This window comes from Mya arenaria, chromosome 4, assembly GCF_026914265.1.
Source record: "Mya arenaria isolate MELC-2E11 chromosome 4, ASM2691426v1".
NCBI classification, from domain to species: Eukaryota; Metazoa; Mollusca; class Bivalvia; order Myida; family Myidae; genus Mya; species Mya arenaria.
Genome location: NC_069125.1, coordinates 11,477,745 through 11,500,101, shown reverse-complemented (window position 1 = coordinate 11,500,101; position 22,357 = coordinate 11,477,745). Strand labels below are relative to the sequence as shown.

Genomic DNA, 22,357 nt, shown 5'->3' with positions numbered 1-22,357 from the left:
ATGTGTTATTGTAATTTGTAACTAGCTGCTCTAAGCCTTCTCTACTGGTGACTGTGATCTATGGTGCTTGATTGTGTTTTCATTGATTTCAGTTTGTGACAAGCTGCCCAAAGCCGCCTCTTCTTGTTGTGCTTGATGAAGTTTCCATTCATTTCAGTTGGTAACTAGTTCCTCTAAGCTGCTTCTCCTTCGGTTGGTGAACTTTGGTGCTTGATCAAGTTTCTATTCATTTCAGTTGGTCACTAGTTGCTCCAAGTTGCCTCTCCTGGGGTTGGTGAATTGTGGTGCTTGATCAAGTTTTCCAATCATTTCAGTTGATCACTAGTTGCTCCAAGCCTATGCTTGGGTTGGTGAATTGTGGTGCTTGATCAAGTTTCTTTTAATTTCAGTTTGTAACTAGCTGCTCCAAGTCACCTCTGCTGGGGTTTGCCCACCTAGAGCCCCCATTTTCCATCCGCTGTGTGGAAGTCAGTGACGATCAGGTGAGACTAACTTTACCTAGATGTCAATATCAAGCTATCCAATGTACAGTAATGTGTATATTGAAGGCCTTGTGACCCCATATTATTTTGGTAGGTTCTGATGTCGTATAGGAGATAAATGATGGAGAAAAGTATCAAATAAGTATTATAAACATGCTTTTTTTGCTAATTACATGTAGGCCATTTCATGTCAGATTTTAGAAATAGGCCCACTTAATAATGTTAGACTAATCTTAGCAATCTAATCCTAATGTACTAGGAGCGTGGTTCAAGTACTTACTTCTGAGTGACAAAAACTGTATTATAAGTAAGGTGTAAAAAAGGGATTGTTTCCGTACTCCCGACTGACAAAATATTTTGCACCTGACCTTGATTTATTTATCGACAACAGACAATATTTTCCCTTTTGGGGAAACTTTTTTGGTAGTTCATTACAATTAAATATAAATATGCCACAAGACAAAAGACACAACAAAATTAGAAATCCCGACCTACCTACCCTTTTTAGTTGGGCAGGGAAATTGGTAAAAAATACTAAAATGTTCTGGCCTAAATATTTAGATAGTTCCTTTGTTTTAGGTTCTTTAAACCAAATATATTGCCATTCTGAAGAAATTTAATGGGGAGAAAATGTTATTTTCTTTAAAACTAGTTTGTTAAGTTCGACTTTTTTTATCTGAGCAATTAATATTAACAATAATAAAACAAACATTCTTGTTATTTCCAGGACACCGGGGACACAGTGGGAAGTGTTCTGAAGGGTTTTTTTAACATACGGAAACGTGAGCCGGTGGGTCGGCTCCCGACCTCCTCCACCTGCTTTAACCTTCTTAAATTACCCAACTACCAGAAGAAAGCTACACTGAGAGAGAAACTCAAGTATGCGATCCACTCAAACACAGGATTTGAACTCTCATGAAAATACATTTTGTATTCACTTTAGCTACGAATTCAAACTCCCGGATTCAAACTCCTGGATTCAAACTCCCGGATTCACACTTCTGGACAAACTCTCATGAATACATGTTCGTATGTCATTCGATTCAATTATGGATTCACACTATAGATTCACACTATAGGATTTGAACTCTCATGAATACATGAAACCGCGTAACCTGATTCTGAATTGACATTACGGATTTGAGCTGTCATTGCTATAAGTGTGCTGTGAATTTTATAACAGATTTTGAGCTCTGACATTTACATTGCCTTATGTAGTGTTTTTAAATAGGGCAGGTTGCTGCAGAAGAGGGAGAAGGGAAGAAAGGGCACGATATGAGGATGTGATCAACTTGAACATTATACATTTGTCAGAATATTTAAGGAATTGTGGTAAATTGCAGTCCTATTAGGTTTTAACTGCCATATATGTAAAGTCTGAACGTATTTATAATCATATTACAAATTTAAAGCATAAATATTTGACAGACTGAAGTATTTAATTTTTTGAAGGCAGAAGGGTGCCTATCCTGGTTTCCATAAGGACAGAAAGGTGCCTATCCTGGTCTCTATTAGGACAGAAGGGAGCCTATCCTTGTCTCCATTAGGACAGAAGGGTGCCATCAAAAATGAGAGGGTGCAGCACCCATCCACAAGTATTTAGCCCAAGCCCTACCTTTATACTTTTAGAAGGATATAAACATCATTCATTTTGCTTTACAACAGCAATTACAAATAACCAGTGTTATAATAGCTAATTCTAGTCAGCATATGGAATTATTCTTGTCTGTTCATCACAGTATTCGAATGTCTGGAAACCTTGTATGTTTAAAGCTCCTCTTACGCCATAAGAAAGGTTTCTTTGATCCAGATTCACGTGCCGATGTCCTCTAAAGGAAGGATTTTGTGCTGCGCCTATTTTGACCAGATTTATGGCCCTTTTTATTTTTCTCTCTAAAACTATAAAATGAAGGATGTATTTTGCGCTGCGTCCATTTCGACCAGATTTATGGCCCTTTTTTATTTTTTCTCTTAAACTATAGAATGAAGTGATAATTTTTTTATTAACTTCTCATTCACCATTCGAAGGATTTCCTTCAAACTTTATATGATCAAACATGTGAAAATGACAGTATGAATCATCGACCCAAATTATGATCCTTTGTTACTTGTGAAGATTATAGTGTTCACAAAATGTTTGTTTTATTTATAAAAATTATGTATTGTTTTGTATCGTCATTAAAGCTAATTTTATTAATAATAAAACAATGAAATATTTGATCCTCTTGATCTGACCTTATTCTGCTCCTTAAATTGTCTGAAGAGAATTTTGTTCATAGAAGGGAATAATTATAATTATGCTCATATGCGTATTCCAAAAACAATGGAGCTGATTAAGTTCCAATCAATTTAAGAAACTGCCAATGACACAATTTTATTGTACGTACTTAATGCGGAAAATATAAAATGCTTCATCTTGAATAATCTAACAACATTATGGAATGTAATGGTTAAAGTGCAAAAACCAAATTCAGTTTTGAAATTTAATTATTAAATGACATGTAAAATTGGCTTATTGAGCGGTGAAAGCTAACAATAATTGCAGCATCCATTTTGTTTATACCTCAAAAAAGAAAGTTCGAAGATGAGTATATTTGAATCGAGAACTATTTCAACTTTCGACTACAATTTTCAACTGATAATTCTAAACATTGGTACACAATATTACCCTGACATATTCTGACATGTCGTTCAAGTTTTATTGGTCCTTTATTCTTTTGTGTTAACTTAATATGGAAGTTTGTGGACTAAACTACCTGTTCCCGGTTGATGAGAATGGAAACTGCCCTGTTTCCACTTGATGAGAATGGAAAATACCCTGTCCCCACATGATTAGAATGAAAACTGCCCTGTTCCCGGTTGATGAGAATGGTAACTGCCCTGTTCCAATTTGATGAGAATGGAAAATACCCTGTTCCCACTTGATGAGAATGGAAACTGCTCTGCCTTGTTCCCACTTGATGAGAATGGAAACTGCACTGCCCTGTTCCCACTTGATAAGAAAGAAACTGCCCTGCCCTGTTCCCACTTGATAAAAAAGATGGGAATGGAAACTGCCCTGTTCCCACTTGATGTGAATGAAAAATGCCTTGTTTAAAATTGATGAAAACGGTAACTGCCTTACCCCCACGTATAGAGAATGAATTTCATTATTCCAACTTGATGTGAATGGAAACTGCCCTGCTCTGTTCCACTTGATGAGAATGGAAACTGCCCTGCCCTGTTGCACTTGATGAAAATGGAAACTGCCCTGCCCTATTCCATTTGAAAAGAATGGACACTGCCCTGCCCTATTTTTGTTTGATGAGAATGGAAACTGCCCTGCCTGGTTCCAGTTCGATGAGAATGGACAATGCCCTGCTCCACTTGATGAGAATGGAAACTGCCCTGTTTCCACTTGATGAGAATAGAAACTGCCCTGTTCCACTTGATGAGACTGGAAATTGCACTGACCTGTTCCCGTTTGATGAAAATGGACACTGCCCAGTTATCTCTAGATGAGAATGGAAACTGCCCTGCCCGTTCAAATTTGATGAGAATGGAAACTTTAAAAACAGTAAATATAATTTAACATTTTAAGGTATCGGGAATGAATATGTTGGGACGAGTCTGAGGTGTTCTCAGCTTAACTCTTCTAAATATATTATTTTTGAAGTCATTAAAGTAAAGGAAACGCGAATACAGATGATGGAAGTATATAAGTGAACGATACTGTAACCACTTTGATTAAAAGGTTGGCGTTTTCTAACATTCATAATCCCAATGACAAAACAAGAGAAACAAAGCAGAAGGCTTTAATTTGTACACTGTATTTAAGTTTGGACATTTCGAATACGAGGAATTCGACAATTTAAGAGCAGAAAGATTATCCGCTAGCTACATGTACAAGTTCATATTGACTCATTCAAATTTTGAAATTCAATCCATTGAAAAAGTGATTTAATACTTCGTTCAAACGAAATTCGATAGGACTTCTTGAGTGTTCAAACTTACAGTAAAAGTGTAACTTTAAGCAAAAAAGATCAGAAAATCGGCAACACAATATTATTATATTAGTTCATAATGTTTAGATGATTCAATATCATCTTTATTTTCAACTTGACATTTGTTAATTTCGACCGTCGTTGTGAGGGTGTCGCATCTAGCCCAGGGAATATCATTAAGTTCTTGGATCGAATTACCAATTAATTTTTAACTGGAATCCAGATAACCATTTAGTTTAAGTATTGAATAAAAATACCTATACTGCATGCTTTTCGTATAGGTTATTTTATCTTGGGTTCAGGGCCCATTTTCTCGAAACTTCTTAAATCTCTTATAACAGGATTAAGCTAAACCCACTATTTTTGTCTTTCAATATTTTGCGTTTTATATACTCCTTTAAAAAGTGTTAATACTTAAGATAGGAATTTTCATTATGATTATTACAATAAACCATTTTTCATTTATGAAAACTCACTATAAGTATGTATTTTGGCTGATTGAAATAAGCAACTTAAGTCAGTTAAGCTTAAGAAGTTTCGAGAAATTGAGGCCTGTTGTTATTTCTTACAATAATCCGTTATAACACACGCGTAGCTAGACTAACATCAACATGTAGGCTCGTTATGGTGGAGGTCCATGAATATCATTTAAGGATTAAAGAGCTTTTTATGGAAAGCCTAATATAGATTGAAACACATTTCCTGGTAAGAAACACCTGCCCCCAACCCTAATTCTGGGCAAGCAGAATTAAGTATCATAATGTATTTTAATTAAATTGTTGAAGCCTTGACTATATGTGGAATTCCGCATTCAAAATCAAAATCATCGTGAAGTTCAGTAGTCAAAATCTGAAACATAAACCGTGTTGAATTGCACATGGCAAAGGTAAAAAACACAGAACAACAACATAAACATTAATGACCCAAAAACACGGAACAACAAGATAAACATCCACGGGCCAAAAACACGGAACAACAAGATAAACATCCACGAGCCAAAAACACGGAATAACAACATAAACATCCACAGGCCAAAAACACGGAACAACAACATAAACATCCACGAGCCAAAAAAACGGAACAACAACATAAACATCCACGAGCCAAAAAAACGGAATAACAACATAAACATCCACAGGCCAAAAACACGGAACAACAACATAAACATCCACGAGCCAAAAACACGGAATAACAACATAAACATCCACGGGCCAAAAACACGGAATAACAACATAAACATCAACGGGCCAAAACCACGGAACAACAACATAAACATCCACGAGCCAAAAACACAGAACAACAACATAAACATCCACGAGCCAAAAAAACGGAACAACAACATAAACATCCACGAGCCAAAAAAACGGAATAACAACATAAACATCCACAGGCCAAAAACACGGAACAACAACATAAACATCCACGAGCCAAAAACACGGAATAACAACATAAACATCCACGAGCCAAAAACACGGAATAACAACATAAACATCCACGGGCCAAAAACACGGAACAACAACATAAACATCCACGAGCCAAAAACACGGAATAACAACATAAACATCCACGAGCCAAAAACACGGAATAACAACATAAACATCCACGAGCCAAAAACACGGAACAACAACATAAACATCCACGAGCCAAAAACACGGAATAACAACATAAACATCCACGGGCCAAAAACACGGAACAACAACATAAACATCCACGAGCCAAAAACACGGAATAACAACATAAACATCCACAGGCCAAAAACACGGAACAACAACATAAACATCCACGAGCCAAAAAAACGGAACAACAACATAAACATCCACGAGCCAAAAAAACGGAATAACAACATAAACATCCACAGGCCAAAAACACGGAATAACAACATAAACATCCACGGGCCAAAAACACGGAACAACAACATAAACATCCACGAGCCAAAAACACGGAATAACAACATAAACATCCACGAGCCAAAAACACGGAATAACAACATAAACATCCACGAGCCAAAAACACGGAACAACAACATAAACATCCACGGGCCAAAAACACGGAACAACAACATAAACATCCACGAGCCAAAAACACGGAATAACAACATAAACATCCACGAGCCAAAAACACGGAACAACAAGATAAACATCCACGAGCCAAAAACACGGAACAACAACATAAACATCCACGAGCCAAAAACACGGAATAACAACATAAACATCCACAGGCCAAAAACACGGAATAACAACATAAACATCCACGGGCCAAAAACACGGAATAACAACATAAACATCCACGAGCCAAAAACACGGAATAACAACATAAACATCCACGAGCCAAAAACACGGAACAACAACATAAACATCCACGAGCCAAAAACACGGAATAACAACATAAACATCCACAGGCCAAAAACACGGAACAACAACATAAACATCCACGAGCCAAAAACACGGAATAACAACATAAACATCCACGGGCCAAAAACACGGAACAACAACATAAACATCCACGAGCCAAAAACACGGAATAACAACATAAACATCCACAGGCCAAAAACACGGAACAACAACATAAACATCCACGAGCCAAAAACACGGAACAACAACATAAACATCCACGAGCCAAAAACACGGAATAACAACATAAACATCCACAGGCCAAAAACACGGAACAACAACATAAACATCCACGAGCCAAAAACACGGAATAACAACATTAACATCCACAGGCCAAAAACACGGAATAACAACATAAACATCCACGGGCCAAAGACACGGAACAACAACATAAACATCCACGGGCCAAAACCAAGGAATAACAACATAAACATCCACGAGCCAAAAAAACGGAATAACAACATAAACATCCACGAGCCAAAAACACGGAATAACAACATAAACATCCACGAGCCAAAAACACGGAACAACAACATAAACATCCACAGGCCAAAAACACGGAACAACAACATAAACATCCACGAGCCAAAAACACGGAATAACAACATAAACATCCACGAGCCAAAAACACGGAATAACAACATAAACATCCACGAGTCAAAAACACGGAATAACAACATAAACATCCACGAGCCAAAAACACGGAATAACAACATAAACATCCACGAGCTAAAAACACGGAACAACAACATAAACATCCACGAGCCAAAAACACGGAATAACAACATAAACATCCACGAGCCAAAAACACGGAATAACAACATAAACATCCACGAGCTAAAAACACGGAATAACAACATAAACATCCACGAGCCAAAAACACGGAATAACAACATAAACATCCACGGGCCAAAAACACGGAACAACAACATAAACATCCACGAGCCAAAAACACGGAATAACAACATAAACATCCACGAGCTAAAAACACGGAATAACAACATAAACATCCACGAGCCAAAAACACGGAATAACAACATAAACATCCACGAGCCAAAAACACGGAATAACAACATAAACATCCACGAGCTAAAAACACGGAACAACAACATAAACATCCACGAGCCAAAAAAACGGAATAACAACATAAACATCCACGAGCCAAAAACACGGAATAACAACATAAACATCCACGAGTCAAAAACACGGAATAACAACATAAACATCCACGAGCCAAAAAAACGGAATAACAACATAAACATCCACAGGCCAAAAACACAGAACAACAACATAAACATCCACGAGCCAAAAAAACGGAATAACAACATAAACATCCACGAGCTCAAAACACGGAATAACAACATAAACATCCACGGGCCAAAAACACGGAACAACAACATAAACATCCACGAGCCAAAAAAACGGAATAACAACATAAACATCCACGGGCCAAAAACACGGAATAACAACATAAACATCCACGAGCCAAAGAAACGGAATAACAACATAAACATCCACGAGCCAAAAACACGGAATAACAACATAAACATCCACGGGCCAAAAACACGGAACAACAACATAAACATCCACGAGCCAAAAACACGGAATAACAACATAAACATCCACAGGCCAAAAACACGGAACAACAACATAAACATCCACGAGCCAAAAACACGGAATAACAACATAAACATTAACGAGCCAAAAAAACGGAATAACAACATAAACATCCACGAGCCAAAAACACGGAACAACAACATAAACATCCACGAGCCAAAAACACGGAATAACAACATAAACATCCACAGGCCAAAAACACGGAATAACAACATAAACATCCACGGGCCAAAAACACGGAACAACAACATAAACATCCACGAGCCAAAAAAACGGAATAACAACATAAACATCCACGAGCCAAAGAAACGGAATAACAACATAAACATCCACGAGCCAAAGAAACGGAATAACAACATAAACATCTACGAGCCAAAAAACGGAATAACAACACAAACATCCACAGGCCAAAAACACAGAACAACAACATAAACATCCACGAGCCAAAAAAACGGAATAACAACATAAACATCCACGAGCCAAAGAAACGGAATAACAACATAAACATCCACGAGCCAAAAACACGGAATAACAACACAAACATCCACAGGCCAAAAACACGGAATAACAACATAAACATCCACGAGCCAAAAAAACGGAATAACAACATAAACATCCACGAGCCAAAGAAACGGAATAACAACATAAACATCCACAGGTCAAAAACACGGAATAACAACATAAACATCCACGGGCCAAAAACACGGAACAACAACATAAACATCCACGAGCCAAAAACACGGAATAACAACATAAACATCCACAGGCCAAAAACACGGAACAACAACATAAACATCCACGGGCCAAAAACACGGAACAACAACATAAACATCCACGAGCCAAAAACACGGAATAACAACATAAACATCCACAGGCCAAAAACACGGAATAACAACATAAACATCCACAGGCCAAAAACACGGAATAACAACATAAACATCCACGGGCCAAAAACACGGAATAACAACATAAACATCCACAGGCCAAAAACACGGAACAACAACATAAACATCCACGGGCCAAACACACGGAATAACAACATAAACATCCACGGGCCAAAAACACGGAATAACAACATAAACATCCACAGGCCAAAAACACGGAACAACAACATAAACATCCACAGGCCAAAAACACGGAACAACAACATAAACATCCACGAGCCAAAAACACGGAACAACAACATAAACATCCACAGGCCAAAAACACGGAATAACAACATAAACATCCACGAGCCAAAAACACGGAATAACAACATAAACATCCACGAGCCAAAAACACGGAATAACAACACAAACATCCACAGGCCAAAAACACGGAATAACAACATAAACATCCACGAGCCAAAAAAACGGAATAACAACATAAACATCCACGAGCCAAAGAAACGGAATAACAACATAAACATCCACAGGTCAAAAACACGGAATAACAACATAAACATCCACGAGCCAAAAAAACGGAACAACAACATAAACATCCACGAGCCAAAAACACGGAATAACAACATAAACATCCACGGGCCAAAAACACGGAACAACAACATAAACATCCACGAGCCAAAAACACGGAATAACAACATAAACATCCACAGGCCAAAAACACAGACCAACAACATAAACATCCACGAGCCAAAAAAAACGGAATAACAACATAAACATCCACGAGCCAAAGAAACGGAATAACAACATAAACATCCACGAGCCAAAGAAACGGAATAACAACATAAACATTCACGAGCCAAAAAACGGAATAACAACACAAACATCCACAGGCCAAAAACACAGAACAACAACATAAACATCCACGAGCCAAAAAAACGGAATAACAACATAAACATCCACGAGCCAAAGAAACGGAATAACAACATAAACATCCACGAGCCAAAAACACGGAATAACAACACAAACATCCACAGGCCAAAAACACGGAATAACAACATAAACATCCACGAGCCAAAAAAACGGAATAACAACATAAACATCCACGAGCCAAAGAAACGGAATAACAACATAAACATCCACAGGCCAAAAACACGGAATAACAACATAAACATCCACGAGCCAAAAAAACGGAATAACAACATAAACATCCACGAGCCAAAAACACGGAATAACAACATAAACATCCACGGGCCAAAAACACGGAATAACAACATAAACATCAACGAGCCAAAAAAACGGAATAACAACATAAACATCCACAGGCCAAAAACACGGAATAACAACATAAACATCCACGGGCCAAAAACACGGAATAACAACATAAACATCCACGAGCCAAAAACACGGAATAACAACATAAACATCCACGAGCCAAAGAAACGGAATAACAACATAAACATCCACGAGCCAAAGAAACGGAATAAAAACATAAACATCCACGAGCCAAAGAAACGGAATAACAACATAAACATCCACGAGCCAAAAAACGGAATAACAACACAAACATCCACAGGCCAAAAACACAGAACAACAACATAAACATCCACGAGCCAAAAAAACGGAATAACAACATAAACATCCACGAGCCAAAGAAACGGAATAACAACATAAACATCCACGAGCCAAAAACACGGAATAACAACACAAACATCCACAGGCCAAAAACACGGAATAACAACATAAACATCCACGAGCCAAAAAAACGGAATAACAACATAAACATCCACGAGCCAAAGAAACGGAATAACAACATAAACATCCACAGGCCAAAAACACGGAATAACAACATAAACATCCACGAGCCAAAAAAACGGAATAACAACATAAACATCCACGAGCCAAAAACACGGAATAACAACATAAACATCCACAGGCCAAAAACACGGAATAACAACATAAACATCAACGAGCCAAACAAACGGAATAACAACATAAACATCCACAGGCCAAAAACACGGAATAACAACATAAACATCCACGGGCCAAAAACACGGAATAACAACATAAACATCCACGAGCCAAAAACACGGAATAACAACATAAACATCCACGAGCCAAAGAAACGGAATAACAACATAAACATCCACGAGCCAAAAAAACGGAATAACAACATAAACATCCACAGGCCAAAAACACGGAATAACAACATAAACATCCACGAGCCAAAAAAAACGGAATAACAACATAAACATCCACGAGCCAAAAAAACGGAATAACAACATAAACATCTACAAACAACTTGGAATTTTCGAGTGATGAAATGCGGTTCTTGATAAATAGCAAAATAAAAATGATCTTTTATTTTTTTATAGTTGCAATTTTAAGTATTGAACATTATATATTTTTCTGCATTTCATTGATGTATGAAGTGTCGGTGTTTATGAAAATTAGGTTTAATTTTTCCGTCACTTTATACATCAATGAAACGCAGAAAAATAATGTTCAATTCTTAAATATAATGTATTTATATCATAATATTTATTAAAAGTCACTATGTTTTCGCTGGCGCGCACGTTCCATAAAAAGTATTATTAAAAACCGTTTTATATACCGTACTATATCATGCATAGGACGCACTTTTTACCCCCAATTCTCGTCTTAAAAATTGCCTGCGTCCTTTCTATGCTATTAGAATTTCATCTGTTTTTCTCCCAAGTCCATTTCAGGTCGAAAATATCGGACCGGGGAAGAACGCGGTAATAGCAAGTATCTGTACTGCGTCACCGAAGAAAACAACTGACACAAGTTAACACAAGCAGAAATATATTGAATGTTTACTTTGAAATGATTTATTGAGGAATAAATTAAAAACAAACACGAGTGTTTACTTTTTTACAAAAGGGACGCTATATACGGTAATATAATTTATTTGCTATTTTAACCATGAATCTAGCGATGTTATTTCTGTAGTACAACTCGATTTTGTTATTGTTCTGGTAATGGCAATCTAAGCGAGATAACTCACAAAAGTCACCCTACTTGCTCAATACAGTTGCTTTACAAGAAAGACCATTGATGCAAAGCATCAAAGGGTGCCGTTTAATAGTTTATGCATTTGTTATGTGTTGAAAAACAAGGAATGTTAAGGCCAACAAGCATATTATGTCGCATCGAACCGCATCCATGAAATTCTCAAAATATTTGTATTATTCTGCTTAACAACATAGGTTAAAGCATTGAAATTGAAGAGTTTCAAGTTGAACATTTCATTAGGGGTGTGGAACATTAATGAACACGACAGAATTAGCGTGCTTGTGCACTGTACATTTTGTCATTGCCACCTATCCATATACCAAGTTTTATTTCAATACCATAAGTTATGCTCTGGTCAAGAAAAAGCGACAATTTTTAAGGGCAATAATTCTGTAATTAGCTGAAATACAGCTATAGTCATTGTGCACTGCATTCCTCTCGTGCTTTACCATTGAATGATTTTAATGAAATTCCAAAAAGTACGATGAAATAACAATTTAACAATTTTTGTAGTACTTTAATAAACATTATCATTTCGTCTGAAAGTTGCAAACATAAATAGAACATAATTATTGAACTGTTATATAAAAAGTGAACATTGTTTACTAGATGAAATGCATTTATAACATAACATGCCTTGTTTTTTGCTGTTTAATAATACTAAAATGTATGAAATTGGACAAATTGCATACAAATCTGGTCAATGGAGTTATAATGTTAACTTCTTCATTTACATGGTAAAGAAGAGTTGAAAATGGATGTTTTTAGTTGATAATGATATTAACACAAAAATAGCATGTGTCTTATTGGACAATGGCAACATAGTTATTATCATGGTACACTCTGGGACTTTTATCCAAATTTTGAAGATTTTTTTACCATGAATTAAAAAAGTTATTTAAGTTTCATTACACCCACCCCCAAACTTCAAGGGCTACGAAGAGCGACAAGTAAATATTTTGTCTTTATTTGATTTTTTTCACATTATCAGAGATTATGAAATAAACACAACAGTTTCTGGTAAAATAAACTTCAGTTAACAGAAAACTTAAGTTCAACCGAACACATTATTAATACACATGGAAAAAAATCATTTTGATTGATCTTGTGAGTCTTCGGAACAGAGCAGTAGTTCGATGTTTAAAAACATATAGCCGTTTTATAAATTCATAAAAAATAATTAATTATAAGACAACCTGCTGAAATCATTTTAAATATTTTCTATGATGTCTAATGAACAATTTAAAAGACAATTTATGATAGTTTACAGTTCAGTTTTGAAGAAAATATACATACTGTTATGTAACTATACATTTTTATAGCTAATAAAATGCTTAAAAATCAACCCTTTTTGTAAAAATTGATAAAGCTTAATTGGACTTATTCATAAAATGTAATCATTCAAATAATTGAATTTTACTTATGATACTAACTCATAATTCAGATTAAAAAAACAATGAATGTACTTTTAAATTAAAATATCTAAAGAAACAAGAATACTAAGTAGGTGGTAATGCCCCTCCAAAAAGTCGGAGTGAAAGTTCTCAACTAATGTCTTTTTAATATTATAACATTATCACCACCACCACCACCACCGCCACCGCCACCACTTGATTATTGAATACAGTGAGTTTATAAAACAACAAACACCAACTCAAATATGTTTTATATGAAATACTCACACCATCTCTATCAGATGTGACTGCCTTGTGGATAGACATGGATGTAAAATCTGTCTCAATGATCCAACATAGTATTTAATGCAGGCTGGAATTCTTCATAACCCCGATTTGTTGACTTAGTAATATTCAGTCATTTTCCTGCCTGAAAGAAATTAGACTTCTGATTATCAACCAGCAGAAACTACAACCGTAAAATACAAATGCACATGTATTAATTATACATTCTGCACCAATATCCGTTTTAGCCAAGAGTAAGGGTTGGTAGGCACAAAAGTGTAGTTGTTGTGCAAATGGTTGATTCACAACAGTATGGGGTTTTACCGAGACCTACACCAAGCAAATGAATGTCGCTAGTGTCCAAGCTGTCGTGGCTTCCAGCCCGAAACCATGTAAATCTTTTCTTACAGGTTTATTTTGAAAATTTGCAGTTTGTAAACAAATAATGGGTATGTTTATGTATTATGGTATGTTAGAAATAGGTCACATACCAAAACACATCATTTTTAAACAGAATATTAAGTCGTATATTTTTCTAAGATAAAACAATCAAATAAAAGATTACAAACTCTTATCATATACATAGATAATGTTCATAAGTACATTTAAAAATATGTAACATGTATATAATGCACCAGTCAATTGTTACCACGGCCACCAGGTCCGGGGTTATGCCGGTGATAGTCGGGGAAATGGGCTGAGTTTTTACCTTTCAGGTGGCCCCGAAGTGCCGGGTGAATGCGGTGGTTTTGTCTTCGAGCAAAATATAGCGGGAAATATGCCTTACCTAGGCTCCCTGGGGTCGGGGCATATGGCGGGGATTTGAACATCAGTTCGCCCCCGCAGGACGAGGATTTTACCCGGGGTTGGCTGGACCGAAAGTCAAAGTCCCGGCTATTCCCCAGATCTGGTGGGGCTGTGGTTATAATTGACTAGTGCATAAGTAGATGTAACGTATGTAACATGCATATTTATAGTACATTTAAAAATATTAACACGCTGTCTTAACTTTTAGGAAATAAAAATTATTTAAGAATTCCAAAGATAAATTAAAAAAACAAACATTTTTGGACACATCAACGTACAAAACTACTCAAGGATACTTGCATTCATAGCCCTTTGATACGAATATCCCAGTTTTTGTTGACATTCGTTTTTACGACAGAAAATCTTCTCTTACGCGTATAATTCACTGATAATCCATGTTTTACTGTTATGACTCAAATTGTTAGATGTATCGTAATCAAATGTCAGTGTGCACTTTTAGTGTGTACTTGTTTTAAACGTATATTCATGAGAAATACATCACCGAGTTTCCAACTACGATATAGAAATTTCATTATTGACCTATGAAAAGCGGGGAAATACCTTCTGGTTCTAAAAATAGCAACATCCGGTATGTGTAGTGTTCTAAAAATAAACCAACTCGGGGGCAATTGTAATAAAATTTTACTAATGTCACCTTTAACACATTAACAAATAAAGTAAGGTGAACATTTAATTCCAATATCGATTAAATTAAAGAAAACATCTTACCTCATGGTTTATCAATGCAGTGAACATAACAAAACAACATAAAACATACTTATTACCATTCACATAATTACCGGTCCACACATTTTACATTTCCGGCACATGATATTACAGGTAACCAATCGGAAAACGGAAACGAATCGGGAATAGTTATTAAACTTATTTGTCGTTCTTCCGAAATAATGTTTTGAAGATAAATTGAAGACAATGTATTCAACCATCAATAGCATTTTAACACCCATGCAATCGCCATCCATTTGCATTTTTTAATCATAATAAAATAACAGTAAAACTCAACTGTCAACCAACTTAAAAACCGCTCCTACCACTAACTAAAATAAATTCCCATTCCATAATAGGCGCGCACTTCAGTGCGGCGCCAATAACTTCAATACGTATGTACATGTACGCTCTGTTAATACTGTAGGCCTTTATCAATTTTATCAAAATTGAACGTTAGAAAAATACTTATAAATGTTTAATTTATACAAGGCCAGATAAGTTATATGCTTGCTGAGTAATATGCAGGCCGCTAGGCCTGCAGACTTTTATAACCGTATCTCGGAAATCGCATCGGCAGATCGACATAACATTTTTAACTTTTAACGAATTAATGCGCACACGGGCGTATCAACCCTAGCGCGGTTAGAACTGCGATGGTCAACGACCTAATTTACATTAACATTTACATCGAAAATACCTAGTAAGCAATCTGCTTTAATTGCTACGGACTGCGTTCTGCATATTAATCAGCTTGCTAAAAGTACGCAATGAGTCTTCAGTCTATGTTATGCGGTTAATATGGTTTGGAAACGCTGCGTTTTTCGTAATATAACGCAATTGTTAAATATTTTGATATCGGCGAGTTACAGAACGCAATATAGAAAAGCAGAATCCGCAAATAGTTGCAAAATGAACGCGTACTGAATCCAATAAATACATGTATTGTATACCTGTGTTTAGATTTTGCTTCGGCCAGGGACCGATAATATCTACATGTACAATGTAGTTAAGAATAGAATGTGGGTCATCGCATTCAGACAGGTTTATTCTACGGAAATAAACTATGAGAAGTCGTTAAAAGACGGAAAAATATGGATCGTATTATGATGCTATAAAATGCTAATTAGGCGTAAGATATCAAACCATAATGTTTTAAATTAAATTATGATACTTCATTTTATCCTACAATCAGTTTTTTCATAAGTATATTTTTTTTTCGTTTTAAATTGCCTAAATTGGCTATTACTTGACATTTTTTATTGAGATTGTTAGTTTTTAATTGTGTTTGTAAAATGTTTGTCGCATAAAACCATTCTCTTGTGTAAGTACATACTAACAACCTTATAACCATTTACTAAATGAATAGTATACACTTTTTCAATTCAAATCAAACCGCGGCGTAAAGCGTTGACAGGCTATCAACCTGCTACAATTTTTTGTCATTGTCATGTAATGCCGAATGAAACGGAAAGTATGTGAATATTTCTAAGTTTGTCTCAGCTATTTCAGTCCAATATCTTGAGCATGTAGCAGAATACATATGCATATTTAAAAACAAAACTGATATAAATCTGTTCATTTTGTCCACGAGTGACATATGTTGAGGGCATTATTAAGATACATGTACATAAAACATACAGGGAAGAAATAGTATGTGAGTGATTAGACCCAGAGGTATTAGGCGTTGTAGAAAGAAGTCTTAAACATAATTCTAATTAATATGTCCAATGATTTTTGTTGGGATGCATTTGGTTAAGCCTGCATACCCTGTTAGTAAATTAAATACGCCTCAAGTAAAGTTTGAAGTGTAGAGTAGATTTGACTAAATATTCCTTAATGCTTTATCCGTGTCAATGCATTGTTTCATAACAAAACTGATATAAATCTGTTCATTTTGTCCACGAGTGACATATGTTGAGGGCATTATTAAGATACATGTACATAAAACATACAGGGAAGAAATAGTATGTGAGTGATTAGACCCAGAGGTATTAGGCGTTGTAGAAAGAAGTCTTAAACACAATTCTAATTAATATGTCCAATGATTTTTGTTGGGATGCATTTGGTTAAGCCTGCATACCCTGTTAGTAAATTAAATACGCCTCAAGTAAAGTTTGAAGTGTAGAGTAGATTTGACTAAATATTCCTTAATGCTTTATCCGTGTCAGTGCATTGTTTATGAAACAAAAGCTCCAGATAAGGTTTTATATGATTTTGAGTATTACTCCATACCTTATAAGTAACTATTTTGCGTATTCCACATTTCAAGTGACTTATTCTTCATGATCTTATTGAGAATCAACATTAAACATATTAGTTTTTGCGATGGAAATTATGAGCGAGCATATACTATCTTTAAATGTTTATGTTAATACCTATTGTTTACAATTACATGACTATACTCACAAAATGTTACAGGCCGAAAGCCATTCAACGCTTTAAGCGCTTTGATTAAATGTATCCTTTCAAGCAGAACGCCATTGATAGCGCCACCTATCTCACGTGACCCATTACACATTTCCGCCCAGCCTTCCATCCGAGCTGTGATGGCGTTGTGAGATATTACATTATGATGTTTATAAAGAAGCAAGGCTATTGAAATAAGACGTGAAATGTAAGTTTGCTTGTTTGTTAAAAAATGTCACAGTTAGTTTTGTATCTATTACTAGTATTAGTTTTAAAGGTCTGGGTGATGTGTTTATGCACCAGTCAATTGTAACCACGCCCCCCCCCCCAGGTCCGGGGGTATACCGGGGATAGCCGGGGAAATGGGCCGTGTTTTTACCTTCCACGTGGCCCCGCAGTGCCGGGTGAATGCGGTGGTTTTGTCTTTCAGCCAAATATAGCGGGGAATGGACCTTACCTAGAGTCCTTTGGGTGCGGGGGCATTTGGCGGTGGTTTCACGAGCAGTTCGTCTCCGCAGGGCGGGGACTTTGCCCGGGCTTGGCTGGACCGAAAGTCAAAGTCCCCGCTAACCACGGACCTTGGGGGGGGGGCGTGGTTACAATTGACTGGTGCATTATATCAGGTAAAAGTCTTTGTACACAAAAACAAAAACTAACAGATATTTTCGTACGAATCGAACCTACAGTGAGTGATACGCTACGTGGTAGATACATAAGATATATAATCAATTGCAGACGTTGCACATTTTAGCTCTAATGTCAACATGTTTATACACATTTCTAAAAGGAGGAAGTCTAAATCGAAAAGTAGATTTCGAAGATTTTTTAACGTTTGTATTTAAACCGATTGTATCTAAACAGAAGTACTTAAAATTCATTTCTCCCAGTTTGTTTAAACATACCCAACATACCATGTATTGTGTGTTTTAATCTGTTTTCAAACCAGCAATATATTGAAACTAGCAAATTATACTTGTCGCCTGATTATATTCCTTTTACTCTAGTCTTTGTTGATATAATAAAAACCATGCCAAGAAATTCAATCCAATTTTCGATTAAGAAGGAAACCCCTGTATGCCAGCATATACCTGGATTTTAGCAGTATATGCATTATGTTCCAGTCAGTAGTTTTGTTCTAAGGGTTAAAGCCTAACGGGCTGACTTGGTTCTCCATGTAATTTTTATCAGTTATCTGCTGTAACAGCTAATTCATTTCATTTAATGGCTATTACGACCAGCATGAACTTCAGGGGAGCAATGATTTTGGTCATTTTTCGGAAAATTCTTTCTATTGTGCATGTTTCTTAGGTTTAACGCTTCATCTCATTTTGTTTATTACGACACTTGTCAAAAATAAAACAAAAAAAACAATTATAGTTTATCATTAAGTATTGACATGATTTTCTTAACTATAAAAAGTATAATTATTAATTAACTAAGCTAAACATTTCATCTTTGATATTGTTTATAAACAATCTCCTTCATAACAATATTTAACTATCTAAACCACACTCTTGAATTATGTTTAAAGATTGAAAACATCAAGTACAAATGTACTAACTATATTTCTTAGTTTCCGTACAGCTAAATATTTTCCTCACGCCGGCCAAATCCTAATAGCCTCTTATAGAAAAATACTGTAATCAAGTCGTTTAATTTAACAACTTGATTACGGTATTGTTCTATAAGAGGCTATAAGGATTTGGCCGGCGTGAGGATGGATTTTGACCCAAATAGAATCACGAACCCCAGTCAAACTTTTCGACTACCGGCTCAAAATGTTATGACTCATGTATATTTAATAAAATGATACCAGGGAGTCGTTTATCTGTGGATGTCGAAAATCTGCTTAAAGGGGCTGTACTCCGTATGATAAAATAGCGCAAAAAAGAGAAAATTGTCGAAAACTGACATAAACTTGTCATCGATGTGTACAATGCATTGCAACTTACTAACTGAAGTACCACATAGTTAACACTTTATTTAAGTTTAGTAGTTATTTCGTATTTTTCCATTAAAAAGATTACTGGGTATGTCTACCAGGTAGAATTCATTCCTTATGCCTGATTGTCTAGTCGGTGTTATCACGTGACATTACCTAGGTACGTGTATAGCTTAATTATGTAATTAATAGAGTAAGCCATCGTAGCTCAATGGATACGGCCCAGGGGTGCGTTTCAGATAGATTTTACGATCTGCCATTATCGTAAATTTACGATCATAATAACGACCAACTTAACGATAATCATAAAGGCGTTTCAGAAACGTCTCGTAAACTCTCCGGTCGTACGTAAAAAATAACGATAAAGCACAGCGTTAAAGCGAGTGACCCAGTCTGAAGTGAAATGACGTTACGTCATATTAACCTGATGAGCACCTGTCTTTTTTAATAATAATAATAATAATAATAATAATAATAATAATAATAATAATAATACTGATAATCTCTTGAAGGGAATCAATTAATGTAACTCTCCTTTTTATAATGATTGACACAAATGATACAAACTCGTGGTCTCTATTCTGATTAACCATCTGCTATTTATGTTACAATTGTATCTTAAGTACATCATCATCCGTGATTTTTTGTGATGGAGGCAGTGGCGGGTTCAGATCGACGTTCCCTTTAAAATTTGTCTAATTATAATGAAAATTGGACAACAACAAAATACGTTTTTTTTCAGGCTGGTGATTTTACTTTGATAAGTATAATATTATAGTATGCGTATTATGAATGTTCTGTAAAGTAAATGCAAACGTGCAGCATGGTGCTGATGATGATAGTCACCAAGATGCGACGACAACGGCAATGATGATTTAATAATAATAATGCGACAACGACACTATAATCATAATAATGGTGATGCGATGACGACGATAGTGATAATGCGGCGACGACGAAGACGAATATTATGATTATTATAATGATAATGCGACGACGACGACTAAGATGATGATGATAATAATAATGATGATGCGACGACGGCAATGATACTAATTATGATGTGACGATGACGACAATGACCATGACGAGATGATGATGCGTAGATGTTGCTGATGATTGATTTGGATGATGATGAAGGTGGTTAAGTTGGTGGTGGTGGTGGTTGTGTATGTGTGGTGGATGATGATGATGATGATGATGATGATGATGATGATGATGATTCCAATCATTAACAACCGGCCTTAGTTCAGATAACGAGTAAAGTTCATACGTTTATGCACCAAAACAGTGACTGAGACTTATCGTATTGGGAAACAGTTCGAAAATATAATTTTGACTGGTTGGATTTTTTGTATGAAGACAATTCATAAATCTATCTTTATTGTGTCAATCGTTGTAATAACAGTTAAATAAACAGTATTTCAGATCCATTCAAAATACATGATAAAATCTACATTTGCAGACATGCTTCAAATACACAAAATTACTAAAAGAAATACAGTTTTTTTACAAGCTCGTCTCATCAAAACACATTATTCAACAAAAAGTATCTTAACTGGTGCATATTGCCATAGCGGTTAAGTGTTCAGAGTTTCATGCAAATATTATCTATTATCTATTTCAATCATGTTATGATATACACTGGAGTAAACTGAGATCAATAAATACAACTCTTAAACACTACATTTAATTAATGCTTTTATTAAAAAAATACGGACTACTTCAACAGATGTACCGGCATACATCCGAGGTTGTTTTTGAAAAAATGGCCGAGCAGCTCCGAATGACCAATTAAAATGAACCATATATTCAGCCATTACCAGCGCTGTTAAAAGCCGGTATTCGGTACAGTGTGAAAATGGTATTAGATCCTTAATGATTTATAAGTTCCGTTCTGTTTTGAATACATTGCTAATTGAAAAAGTAAGACAATTGATGGTATACCAATGATTTTAAATGTCTTTAATGAAAACTATATCTCTCTATTAAAGGCTTTAAATTCACAGCGAGGCGGTCTGTTCATGTGCATTATTAATGTTTCAATGGTCTTTTAATTAAAATTATTTTTTCTATGGTCTTTTTTCTATGGTCTATTATTAATGTTTCTATGATCGACAAAAATACGCCAGCTCGTTAACGTTTTCTGACAATGATCTTCAGAATTGGGTGCCTAAATGTCTTACGATATAGTATCGGCAATGTGATGCGTAAGTGCTAATATTGTTCTATGTTACAAATATTCGTTCTGCATGTTCTGTTGCAATAAGGAAAATAACACAAACCATACAACGAACTGATTATAATGGAACATAAGACAGTGTTCGCATAACACAACTAACCTCTCGATTCTTTTATCCCTCATTTTTGTAAGAGTTTTTTTTTCTTTTTTAAAGGCACTCACT

The 22,357-nt window shown here is 35.8% G+C and overlaps 2 protein-coding genes across 3 annotated transcripts in view; both read left to right on the top strand.

Moving 5' to 3' along the window:
- LOC128230098 (ubiquitin-protein ligase E3B-like) overlaps positions 1–2,700 on the top strand; it is a 31,074-nt gene extending 28,374 nt beyond the window's left edge. Inside the window, exons 28-29 of the mRNA XM_052942110.1 lie at positions 390–482; positions 1,210–2,700. Of these exons, the coding sequence (XP_052798070.1) occupies positions 390–482; positions 1,210–1,401 (285 nt within the window). The 3' untranslated portion in view covers positions 1,402–2,700. The remainder of the gene's footprint in view (positions 1–389; positions 483–1,209) is intronic.
- A 15,422-nt stretch (positions 2,701–18,122) lies between these two features.
- Positions 18,123–22,357, top strand: part of LOC128230097 (uncharacterized) — a 34,778-nt gene continuing 30,543 nt past the window's right edge. For both annotated transcript variants that reach the window (XM_052942108.1, XM_052942107.1), the window contains exon 1: positions 18,123–18,218. In XM_052942108.1, coding sequence (XP_052798068.1) covers positions 18,217–18,218 — 2 coding nt within the window. In that variant the 5' untranslated portion in view covers positions 18,123–18,216. The remainder of the gene's footprint in view (positions 18,219–22,357) is intronic.